Source organism: Sciurus vulgaris (genome assembly GCF_902686455.1).
Source record: "Sciurus vulgaris genome assembly, chromosome: 1".
NCBI classification, from domain to species: Eukaryota; Metazoa; Chordata; class Mammalia; order Rodentia; family Sciuridae; genus Sciurus; species Sciurus vulgaris.
The window spans coordinates 171,497,716-171,510,998 of NC_136461.1; the positions used below are offsets into that span (position 1 = coordinate 171,497,716).

The 13,283-nt window shown below is 40.3% G+C and overlaps 1 protein-coding gene across 1 annotated transcript in view; it reads left to right on the top strand.

The window, feature by feature from the left end:
* The window catches only part of CPQ (carboxypeptidase Q), a 458,745-nt gene that overhangs the window by 345,518 nt on the left and 99,944 nt on the right, over window positions 1-13,283 (top strand). Inside the window, exon 6 of the mRNA XM_079126296.1 lies at window positions 318-409. Within this exon, the coding sequence (XP_078982422.1) occupies window positions 318-409 (92 nt within the window). The remainder of the gene's footprint in view (window positions 1-317; window positions 410-13,283) is intronic.

Genomic DNA, 13,283 nt, shown 5'->3' on the forward strand with positions numbered 1-13,283 from the left:
TTCTAGATTTGACCTAATATCTCATTGAACTCGAACACCTGTTGGGCCCTGCAGAGCAGGATATCTAGTTAAGGCTGTGGTCAGAGGCTATCAATTCTTGGTCTACAAGGCTGCCTTTGTCACAAGACCTTTTGCCATTAACTTGTCCTGGAGATCAGCCCCAAAGTTGCGCCTTTGCCGTGTCAGCCATACCCTGAAGCAGGCAGCCACACCAGTCAGAGAGGAGTACCCCCCGATTCCACCCCACTACCTCCACAATGCCACTTTTAAAGAGTCACAATCAACTGAAACATTGCTTCTTCCTTTATTTTTCCTAGGGCTGCGACCAAAGAGGACTCTGCGCCTGGTGCTCTGGACTGCAGAGGAACAAGGTGGAATTGGTGCCTCCCAGTACTATCAATTACACAAGGTAGAAACCAGCCATGGATTTTTGAGTGTTGGTACATGTAATATCAGTATAAACCAAAAACATTGATGCTTTTGGTTTAAAATTCTTGCTAATGGTCCCATTTAGGATTCTCAGTAGTACTCTGTGGTCAGCTAACCCTAACAAATGTTCCTAAGTAGAAGCTTTCTTCATCCAGCCCTGTGAACGAGAATATACTAGTGAACTGAGGCTGCTCTGGTGTGGAGCCAAGGGATTTTCTTTTTCCATTTCATGGTCTGCAGCCTTAGAAAACTCCCACCTCCATGCTGCCATTTTCTACAGTCTTTCTAGTTCTTCTGTAGTATGTGTGTACTGCAGAGAAATAAACAGGCCCTCTCTTCACCGAACACCCCTCCCATATCTCTGTGTGCTGGATCCTTCTGGAATCCCTGTTTTTTAAGTACCCAGTCATGAGGCCTAGAGTCAACCACTAGCATGGCCATCCTAGTGATTGGGATGTGGCACCCAAGGGTCTCAGATCTGGGAATGTGGAGGACAGCTTGGCTTGACACTAAATATAACTAGGCAAGAATGGAGCCTGAATCAAGACGAGAATGGGGAAGAACATGATGAGCAATCCAAGACCACATTCAGTTTGGGGACGGGGAGATTTGTCTCAAGAATGAACTTCAAGAGAGCAAAACTGTAAGGTCAGAAGTAGTCTGCGTCCAGCCCAGAGGAGCTTCCAAAGTGACAGGCGTGCTGCTGGGCAGTGTTGTGTGAGCACAGAGAGGAGGGTGTGCTGCTGCTGCTGCTGCTGCCACATCATTCTCTCTAAATCTCCAGAGTGGAAGAAATGAAATTGAAATTATCCAAGTCAGAGGGTGTTTGTTTCTTGAATTATATTGATACAATTTTGGGGGGTCATTTTTTTACAGTGTCAGTCTCTGTTGCCCCATTTCAATTAGTTAGAGCATGAATTTGGGGTCATGAATTTGATCACTGAATATAAATATTTAGAGAGTACTCATGGTTTACGTATAACTCTTTTACTACTTTAATTCCTTTGACCTCAAGTAATCCCAGGGATAGGAAAATTCAAGACAAGTGTCCTTTGATTGGTGGGTCAGTAACATCATATTCTATATGTCCTGGTAGACCTTGAAATCAGATAAGGATTGTACTAGATTCAGCAACATTCAGTTAACATTTTCTGAACCCCTACCATGTCCCATGCGCTATGTTAGATATGAGGTTTAACATCATTAAAAAGATTCACACTGACCTTACAGCGACTGCAATGTAAAGGAAACTGACCACTGAGCTTCAATTATACAGTGTTCAAGTCCTTTGATAAAGAATGGCAGACACAGGAAGCTCACCAAACTGGACTTTGAAAGGCAATTGGAATAAGCTGCGTGGAAGAAATGACATCTAGGCTGAGACCTGAAGACTGAGTAGAAGAGAAGGAAAAGGAGTCGGGGGGTGGGGGGGAGGAAGTGCCGGATCTTGGCAGAGAGGACTGCATGTGCAAAGGCTGGAGGCGAGGGAGGACACAGATCCCAGAGAAACAGAAGGAGCTCAGAATGGCCGGCGTGCAGAACGCACTTGCGTTGCGGTGGGAGCATAGAGTAGATAGGTAAGCAGGAGCCTGAGCAAGAACATATAAATCCTGCTTAGAAGTCTACACTTTATCCTCGGGGCAGGAAGGGTAACTGAACTATTTTTAAGGAGGAGCTTTAAAATTCAATGCATCTTGGACTTCATAGAAAACAGAATATCTGAAAGAACTGTTCTTAAAACTCTTTTATTCTCTATAATATACTCTACCCCAAGGAAAAAAAATTGGATTTAATCTGCAGTGGATCAGCTTAAAATTTTCTCACCACTGAAATTCCTGGGATCTGAAAAAAAGATTTATTTCTCTATAAGGGTTTGAGTTTCACCATAGCCTACTGAAATGCATGGATGAAATCAGAAATTACTTGATTTAAAACTCACTCACACTTTCTCTCTCTCTCTCTCTCTCTCTCCCCTCTCTCTTTCCCTCTTTCCCTCTCTCTCTCTCTCTCTCTCTCTCTCTCTCTCTCTCCCTCTCTCCCTCCCTCTCTCTCCCTCCCTCCCTCCCTCCCTCCCTCTCTCCCTCCACCCCCTTCCTTCTCTTTCAAATGATGCATAATTGCATGAACAGACCTGGAGTGTCTTGACGTTATCTCTGTTACCTTCATACAAATGCTTTGGCATGTTGGTGGCTAAGTCTATATTGTATTTTCAGGGATGGAAAAAAAGGAATTCCAGAAAGGGAAAACATAAGCTTTTTGTTTTAGAGTTGCTCTTTATTTTACATTTTAAACGACATTCTGCCTGTTTCACATGGTTCAGCCAATCTCAGAGGGCTTGTTCTGGTTTCTTAAGATTAATACAATAATAGAAGCATTGCCAAGAGCATAACCATTTGAGGGAGAAACTGACTTTGACCTAAAAGTAAATATATAAGCAAGTCACAAACTGGAAGGCAGGGAATAAGTCAGATTTTCTTCTCTGAGGCATCTTTGAATGCCAACAGTGTCCATTCACTGCAGTCACAACAGAGATCCTCTGTTCTAGGTAAGATAATGGCAATTGCTGAAACAAGTAAGTCCTCCAATTTCAATGACTTAATATAATAGAAGTTTTTTTTTTTTTTATTGTAAACAAATGGGATACATGTTGTTTCTCTGTTTGTACATGGTGTAAAGGCATACCATTTGTGTAATCATAAATTTACATACAGTAATGTTCTTTGATTCATTCTGTTATTTTTTCCCTTCCCCCCACCCCTCCCACCCCTCTTTACCCTCTATACAGTGCTTCCTTCCCATACTTGCCCCCCTGCCTAACCCTAACTCTAAACCTAACATTAACCCTTCCCTCCCCCCCCATTATGTGTCATCCTCCACTTATTAGCGATATCATTCGTCCTTTGGCTTTTTGAGATTGGCTTATCTCACTTAGCATGATATTCTCCAATTTCATCCATTTGCCTGCAAATGCCATAATTTTGTCATTCTTTATGGCTGAGTAATATTCCATTGTATATATATACCACAGTTTCTTTATCCACTCATCAATTGAAGGGCATCTAGGTTGGTTCCACAGTCTGGCTATTGTGAATTGAGCAGCTATGAACATTGATGTGGCTGTATCTCTGTAGTATGCTGATTTTAAGTCCTTTGGGTATAGGCCAAGGAGTGGGATAGCTGGGTCAAATGGCGGGTCCATTCCAAGTTTTCTAAGGAATCTCCACACTGCTTTCCAGAGTGGCTGCACTAATTTGCAGCCCCACCAGCAATGTATGAGTGTACCTTTCTCCCCACATCCTCGACAACACCTGTTGCTTGTATTTTTGATAATCGCCATTCTAATTGGGGTGAGATGGAATCTTAGGGTGGTTTTGATTTGCATTTCTCTTATTACTAGAGATATTGAACATTTTTTCATATGTTTATTGATTGCTTGTACATCTTCTTCTGTAAAGTGTCTGTTCATTTCCTTAGCCCATTTGTCGATTGGATTATTTGTATTGTTGGTGTAGAGTTTTTTGAGTTCTTTATAGATTCTGGAGATTAGTGCTCTATCTGAAGTATGATTGGCAAAGATATTCTCCCACTCTGTAGGCTCTTTCTTCACATTACTGATAGTTTCCTTTGCTGAGAGAAAGCTTTTTAGTTTGAATCTATCCCAGTTATTGATTCTTGCTTTTATTTCTTGTGCTATGGGAGTCCTGTTGAGGAAGTCTGGTCCTAGGCCGACATGTTGAAGATCGGGACCTACTTTTTCTTCTATAATCTGCAGAGTCTCTGGTCTGATTCCAAGGTCCTTAATCCATTTTGAGTTGAGTTTTGTGCAGGGTGAGAGATATGGGTTTAGTTTCATTCTGTTGCATATGGATTTTCAATTCTCCCAGCACCATTTGTTGAAGAGGCTATCTTTTCTCCATTGCATATTTTTGGCGCCTTTGTCTAGTATTAGAAAGTTGTATTTATTTGGGTTTGTGTCCGTGTCCTCTATTCTGTACCATTGATCTACCTGTCTATTTTGGTACCAGTACCATGCCGTCTTTGTTACTATTGCTTTGTAATAAAGTTGAAGTTCGGGTATTGTGATACCCCCTGCTTCATTTTTCCTGCGAAGGATTGCTTTAGCTATTCTGGGTTTCTTATTCTTCCAGATGAATTTCATGATTGCTTGTTCTATTTCTGTAAGGTACGTCATTGGGATTTTAATTGGGATTGCATTGAATCTGTATAGCACTTTAGGTAGTATGGCCATTTTGACAATATTAATTCTGCCTATCCAAGAACATGGGAGATCTTTCCATCTTCTAAGATTTTCCTTAATATCTTTCTTTAGTGTTCTGTAGTTCTCATTGTAGAGGTCTTTCACCTCTTTTGTGAGATTGATTCCCAAGTATTTTATTTTTTTCGATGCTATCGTGAATGGGGTAGTTTTCATAATTTCTCTTTCTGAGGATTAATCACTTATGTATAAAAATGCATTGGATTTATGAGCATTGATCTTGTAACCTGCCACTTTACTGAATTCACTTATGAGTTCTAACAGTTTTCTGGTGGAATTTCCTGGTTCCTTTAAGTATATAATCATATCATCCGCAAATAGGGATAGTTTGAGTTCTTCTTTTCCTATTCGTATTCCTTTAATTTCCTTGGTCTGTCTAATTGCTCTGGCTAGAGTCTCAAGAACGATATTGAATAGGAGTGGTGAAAGAGGGCATCCCTGCCTTGTTCCAGTTTTTAGGGGGAATGCTTTCAGTTTTTCACCTTTTAGAATGATATTAGCCATGGGCTTAGCATAGATGGCCTTTACAATGTTAAGGAATGTTCCCACTATCCCTATTTTTTCTAGTGTTTTGAGCATGAAGGGGTGTTGTATTTTATCAAATGCTTTTTCTGAATCTATTGAAATAATCATGTGATTCTTGACTTTAAGTCTATTGATATGGTGAATTACATTTATTGATTTCTGGATGTTGAACCAACCTTGCATCCCTGGGATAAAACCCACTTGATCGTGGTGCACTATCTTTTTAATATATTTTTGTATGCGATTTGCTAAAATTTTATTGAGAATTTTTGCGTCAATATTCATTAATGATATCGGTCTGAAATTTTCTTTCCTCGATTTGTCTCTGTCTGGCTTGGGTATCAGGGTAATATTGGTTTCATAGAATGAGTTTGGGAGGGTACCCTCCTCTTCTATTTCATGGACTACTTTGAGAAGTATTGGAATGAGCTCTTCTTTAAAAGATTTTGTAGAACTCGGCTGAGAACCCATCTGGTCCTGGACTTTTCTTTGTTGGTAGGCTTTTGATGACCTCTTCTACTTCATTACTTGAAATTGTTCTATTTAAATTGTGTATGTCCTCCTCGTTCAATTTAGGCAATTCATATGTCTCTAGAAACCTGTTGATGTCTTCGAAATTTTCTATTTTGTTGGAATATAGATTTTCAAAATAGCTTCTAATTATGTTTTGTATTTCAATCCTGTCTGTTGTGATATTTCCTTGTTCATTCCGAATTTTAGTGATTTGGGTTTTCTTTCGTCTTGTCTTTGTTAGAGTGGCTAAGGGTTTATCAATTTTGTTTATTTTTTCAAAGAACCAACTATTTATTTTGTCAATTTTTTGTATTGTTTCTTTTGTTTCAATTTCATTGATTTCAGCTCTGAGTTTAAATATTTCCTGTCTTCTACTACTTTTGGTGTTGGTCTGTTCTTCTTTTTCTAGGGCTTTGAGCTGTAGTGTTAGGTGTTTATTTGTTGATTTTTATTTCTTTTATTGAATGCGCTCCATGAAATAAATTTTCCTCTAAGTACTGCTTTCATAGTGTCCCAAAGATTTTGATATGATGTTTCTTTGTTCTCATTTACCTCTAAGAATTTTTTAATTTCCTTCCTAATATCTTCTGTTATCCATTCATCATGTAATAGCATATTGTTTAATCTCCAGGTGTTGGAGTAGCTTCTGTTTTTTACTCTTTCATTTATTTCTAACTTCAATCCATTATGATCTGATAGAATACATGGTAGTGTCTCTATCTTCTTGTATTTGCTTACATTAGCTTTGTGGCATAATATATGGTCTATTTTAGAGAAGGATCCATGTGCTGCTGAGAAGAAAGTGTATTCGCTCTTGGTTGGATGGTATATTCTATAAATGTCCGTTAAGTCTAAATTATTGATTGTGTTATTGAGATCTATGGTTTCTTTGTTCAATTTTTGTTTGGAAGATCTGTCCAGTGGTGAGAGAGGCGTGTTAAAATCACCTAGTATTATTGTGTTATGGTCTATTTGGTTTCTGAAATTGAGAAGGATTTGTTTGACATACATAGATGAACCACTATTTGGGGCATAGATGTTTATGATTGTTATGTCTTGCTGATTTATGGTTCCCTTAAGCAGTATGTAATGTCCTTCTTTATCCCTTCTGACTAGTTTTGACTTGAAGTCCACATTATCTGAAATGAGGATGGATACCCCAGCTTTTTTGCTGAGTCCATGTGCATGGTATGTTTTCCCCCATCCTTTCACCTTTAGTCTATGGGTATCTCTTTCTACGAGGTGAGTCTCTTGCAGGCAACATATTGTTGGATCTTTCTTTTTGATCCAATCTGCCAGTCTATGTCTTTTGATTGATGAGTTCAGGCCATTAATATTCAGGGTTATTATTGAGATATGATTAGTATTCCCGGTCATTTGGTTCATTTTATTTATTTATTTATTTATTTTGAGACGACTTGGTTCTTCCTTTATTTGACAATTCCTTTAGGATATTTCCTCCCATTGCTGATTTGTTTCTTTGTTTTTCATCTCTTCCTCGTGGAATATTTTGCTGAGAATGTTCTGTAATGCTGGCTTTCCTTTTGTAAATTCTTTTAGCTTTTGTTTATCATGGAAGGATTTTATTTCATCATCAAATTTGAAGGTAAGTTTTGCTGGGTATAAGATTCTTGGTTGGCATCCATTTTCTTTCAGGGCTTGAAAAATGTTGTTCCAGGCCCTTCTAGCTTTTAGGGTCTGGATTGAAAAATCTGCTGATATCCGTATTGGTTTCCCCCTGAATGTAATTTGATTCCTCTCTCTTGCGGCCTTTAAAATTCTGTCTTTATTTTGTATTTAGGTATTTTCATTATAATGTGCCTTGGTGTGGGTCTGTTGTAATTTTGTATATTTGGAGTCCTATAAGCCTCTTGTACTTGATCTTCCATTTCATTCTTCAGATTTGGGAAATTTTCTGATAGTATTTCATTGAATAGTTTGTTCATTCCTTTGGTCTGTTTCTCTAAGCCTTCCTCAATCCCAATAATTCTTAAATTTGGCCTTTTCATGATATCCCATAGTTCTTGGAGATTCTGTTCATGATTTCTTACTATCTTCTCTGTTTGTTCAACTTTGTTTTCAAGGTTAAATATTTTATCTTCAATGTCTGATGTTCTGTCTTCCAGGTGTTCTATTCTATTGGTTATGCTTTCTATGAAGTTCTTAATTTGGTTTATTGTTTCCTTCATTTCAAGGATTTCTGTTTGGTTTTTTTTCAATATCTCTAACTCTTTATTGAAATGATCTTTTGCTTCCTGTATTTGCTCTTTTAACTGTCGATTGGTACGATCATTTAGTGCCTGCATTTGCTCTTGCATCTCGTCATTTGCTTCCCTGATCATTTTAATTATGTACATTCTGAACTCCCTTTCTGTCATTTCTTCTGCCATGCTGTCGTTGGGTTTCATTGATGTAACATCTAGATTTGTTTGCAGCATTTTCTTTCCTTGTTTTCTCATATTGTTCAGGTATCAGTTGACCGCTGTGATATTGCAGATTTCCTCTATTGTCTTATAATATCCCTGAAGCTTTCTAGTATATCCCCTCTTAGCCTTCAGTAGGCTGAAGTTCTGGAGGAAGTTGATAATGCGGTGCTCCACAAGGAAGCTGACTCCCTAGGGGTGGTGGCCTTCCGGTGGGGTATATTCCCTGCTAGTGGGCAGAGGTACCTTCACTTGCTGATGAATGGTCATCCAAAGGGGAAGTAGGATGTGGGCTGATGCAAGGCCAGTTTGGGTCTGTGTCTCTGATTTTACAGTCCTTTTGGGAGAACCTCACCCGACAGGGAGGACTCACCCAGTGGGGAGGTCTCGCTGGTCGGTTTCCCTCCCAGAGGTTCCGTTCAATTCACAACTACCGCCTGGGCTGGGCAGCTTTCTTCTGCAATGTTCCCAGGGACCCGGACCTACCTCCTGGGCCTGGAGGCCTCGCCCTTCCCAGATGAATCTCCTTAGGCTGCCTCTCCTCAGAGAAGCTGCCTGCAGTCCTGGAGCCTTCGCTCCACCCCTCAGTTTGTCTGTGGGGCTCTTCCACCAAAAAGCCGCCTAGGCCCTGGGACCCTGCTCTGCACTTTTCGCCTGGCTATGCGGCCCCTCCTCTGAGCAGCCACCTGGAGCCCCTTACAATCGCTCCGAGTCCCAGTGACCCGCCACACGCCTTTTCCTCCGGCAGCCACCTGGTGTTCCGTGCGGTCGCTCTAAGTCCAAGTGACCCACCACGCAGCACTTTCTCCACCAGGCAGTCACCCAGAGATCTGGTGCGTCACGAGTCCCAGGAACTCACTGTGCACCTTTTCGTCCCGACTGCCACCCGTAGCCCTGGTGCAGTCACTTCGAGCCCAAGCACCCCGCCGTGCTCCTCCTCCTTCTCCAGACAACCCCCCTGTGTTCAGGAGCGGATGCTCTGGGACCAAACCACTCACCACGCTGTTCCACCGGATAGCCGCCCAGAGCCCTGGCGCAGCTGCTCCAATTCCAAGCGACGTGCTGAGCCCGTATTTCTCCTTCTCCTCTGGGCAGCCCCCTCTGTTCAGGGGTGGTCGCTTTCAGTCCAAACAGCTCACCAAGCACCTTCTCCTTTGGGCAGCCTCCCAGAGCCCGGGTGGGTTGCGCCGAGTCCAAGCGCTGTGGTGAACAGCCACCTTTCCAATGCTCCCAGTTGTCTGCGTTCACTGCTCCAGCGGGGGGAGGGGCGTCTCGCCGGCAGCTCTACTTCACAAAGTTCCCTGCTTTTGGGGCTACTTCCCCGCCCGGGATGCCTCCCCAATGGGAGACACTCACCCAGCTGCTTTGAGTTGGTCCCAAGTCTCTCTATATCTCCTCTTCTTGAGTCCTGAGTCCTGGAGCAACACGAAACGCAGCCACCCTCTAGTCCGCCATCTTGAATCCCCTCAACATAATAGAAGTTTATTCCTTGCTCATTTAACATCCAATGTACATGTGGTAGAGTTCTGCTCCATGGACTTATTCAGAGATTCAGGCTGAGAGATTTCAGCAACATGGCCTTTAATATACCTTGGGTGGCAACATACAACTGGCAAATAGGGGGGTAGTTGGGGGTTTTGATGGGACAGTTCTGGAAGTAAGTCACATGGTTTCTACTCACATTTCTTTGGCAAGAATTAGTCACGTAATGGAACTGTTTGGGTGTTAGGAGACGACATCCTGGCTGGGCAACCACTTCCCAGACACAGCTCTGTATACACTATTGGAGAGCATATAGTTCTGGTGCAAAGCTAGCCCATGCAGAGTCTTCCTCTCACTTTGTTCTGGACTCTCAAACAATTCCAGCTGCCCAAGGGACCAATTGCCATAGAGTCCTCACCTGCCATGGTGCTCAAAGCAAGATCAGCCTTGTGAGCTGCCTTTAAGGAAAAGAAGTTAGTTTTTGCCCATGAAGAGCTTGCAAAATTAAACAATAATTTTAAACTTACACATAAGAAAGTCAGAATAACAAGCAATATAGAACATGGTTCTAAATTATTTAGTGAAGTATTTTGTTTTTTGCAAAGGATTTGATCATTAACAGAGTGAGTGGAAAGGCTTCGTGCAGTAAATGTAAAGGAGTTAGAAACAGAAGAAATGATCATGACCTGTTTATCATGAGGGAGGATTCTAGGCCTCATCCTTGCAGAGTAAGTGAATCTGAATGAGGATAGGAGAAAGGGACAGCCACTCCCCGTCATCTCAATTATAACCAAGTCCCAAGGTTTGCCCTTCTGCAATGGGGGTGGTATCAAACAGACAGCTTTCCTTCAGGGGAGATCTACTTTGGTAATTGTAAAAATAAAAGGTTTAAGGGACTCTGCCAGCATTTTCACAGTATAATTATGGTTATTAGTGATCGGTATCAGGAAGTAGCAAGTTGAGCCCTGCAAGCCAAATCTAGCCTGCCACCTGTTTACGTACATATCTCAAACTAAAAATGTTTCTGTCTTTAGCTGGTTATGGAGCAGAGACTGAATGTGGCCCACAAACTTAAAATATTAACTATCAGGACCTTGACAGGTAAAGCTTACAGACTCCTGGTCTATATGATTTAAAAAATCATAAAATATTTTCAAATTATTTCTGCAATACTCACCTTGTGATTTTGAGTGACCTAAAGAGGAATTTTATAAATTTTATTTAGAGTGCAGTATTTTCAATGTAAATATTTTCCCAGAAGATATTATAATAATATAAAGATGTATGCACAATCTTTTTTCCCCCCACTCTTATTTGATTGAGTTTAATAGTAAAGTTAGCTAAGCTTACATTGCACCAACTGTGGAGAAAAAGAGCAAGTAGAAAATTATCTTTTATTTTCATTGCTTTGAATTTATACTTTCTTTCCCTGTGAAGAATCTGTTCAACAGTGGAAGTACTACAAAATTTATTTTTATTTTAATGGACATATTTAGGTAAAATTTATGGAAATAATATTATTTGTTATCCTTTTCTTAGAAAATATTTCTTTGTTCACAGTGTGCTTTTATTAATATATGCAAAGAACAACATAAATCAAAGTGATTTTAAATCATATAGTAAAATTTATTGCCAAACTAATTTTCAAAATTTTATTCAGATTAATAACTACCTTTACTTCATAATTATGCTGTCTTGTGAACTATTACCTCAATTATTATAATAACTGTTAAAATTTACTAAATTTACTAAACAATTCATTAAATTGTTTGAAATATATGAAGCCATTTGTTCTTTGTGTACAAATTTTAAAACTCATATGCAACTTTATTATAATATCTAAAATGTTCTATCTATGGAAACAAACTTTGCTTCAAAAGTTTATAAGCATTCTGATGATAGTTACTAAGTCAAATAATTCAAATAAGAGCAATTCAGTTTTTCACTATATTTTGGCATCCACTAGAATAGGGATCATTCCTGAAATCCATCAGCAGAAAGTACATAAAGGATTTATGTACGAATTTTTTTTCTTATTTAAAAAATGCTAACTCACATATTTTGATAGGTTGTAAGATGTTCTTTCCACTGTCTGTCTCTCTTCACCTTAGCCTGAACTTGAGAACCAGTTAGAGGTGTACTGTTTGCTCTTTATGTTCACTGATTCTTTTTGAGGGAGCTCATCATTTTTCATGCTAGTTGTGTTTTATGGAGGTTGAACGAGCCTTTGGTGATGCCTGGATCTTGAGTGGACAACCCATACGCTTGGAGAAGGAGACCCCTGTGTGACCCCAAGCAGATCATGAAGAGAGCGTTCCTGTTGCTCTGGAACATTTCCTTCAGGTTGACCTCCAGCTCCATCAAAACAACTACTGTGCTGTTCTTTCTCACCACAAATAGGTTATGTCTGTTCTTGAGCTTTGTAAAAATGGAATCATACAGAATGGAATCTTGAATCTGGCTTCTTTCTCTAACTGCGTAGTTTAGGGATTTATTCTTGCTGTTGGACTGATAGTAGTTTGTTCCTTTCTGTCGCTGAGTGGTCCTCTGTTACCTGAAGAGGCCCCGATTTCTTTATTCTCCTGGACAAATGCAGCATAGATAGTCTCTTGATGGACATTTGGTTGTTTCCAGTTTTATCCATTATAAAAAGACCTGCTATAAATATTTCTGTACAGATCTTTTAGTGGACACGGGCATTTATTTTCTTTTGTAGTGGAGTTGCTGGATCACATGCCCAGTGATGTTTAACTTTATTAGAAACTGCCAGAGAGATGGGAAGTTTTTCTATTTTACATTCCTGCCAGCAATATATGAGACTCCTAGTTACTCCCGTCCTTCACAGGACACAGTATTGTTCACAGTCTTTTATTTTGGGTCATTCCTGTGAGTGCCATATTTTTATATTTTTCAAGGCAAAGTTCTGGAGAATAACAAGGAAAGTTCTGTCTCTGCCTCCATTTGGTCAGCATTCTTCCTTCTCCTTTGATGCCTTGCCTTGAGACCATCTCCATTCTGGTAATTATCTTATGATTGAAGGGGGACCAAAGGCCTTTCACCCAGTGAGGTTTGCAGGGGCTGTTCTAGTTAGAGTGAGCCTGTGTAAACCTGGAGGAACACCTCAGTAAGACCCGCTGGAGAAATGCTGTCCTGCTGGGGCCACAGTTCTCGGCTAGAAACACTGTCTGGGGCTGTGGCAATAGCTGGGTCCAGGAAGGGGACGATTCCCACAGGGCCTGGGAAGGGCCATTCCTCCTATGCCCAGAAAGGAGGTTATTCTAGGTAGGGGAAGAAAGACTGCATAAAATGCCCACGTGTTATTCTTTATTGATAAAAATATTATTTTAAAAATATGAACTTCTTTACTGGTTGAAATCTGCTTGCATTCACCTAGAAGAAATGTCGCCCCGCAGAGACGCCTATTATGATGAATAAGAGTTCAATTATAGGAGCAGAATTCAACTTTGGAATTTAAAAACATTGTACATGATTTTATTGAATTTTCAAATCAGTGAATAGAATGAGGGCTGTCCAGATGCCATTTGCCTAATCTGCTTTTATGAGAACAAGGTTACTCTCTGCTCTTCTCATGGAAGGAGAGCAGGATGTCATTTCTCATCCTCAAATGTAGAAAG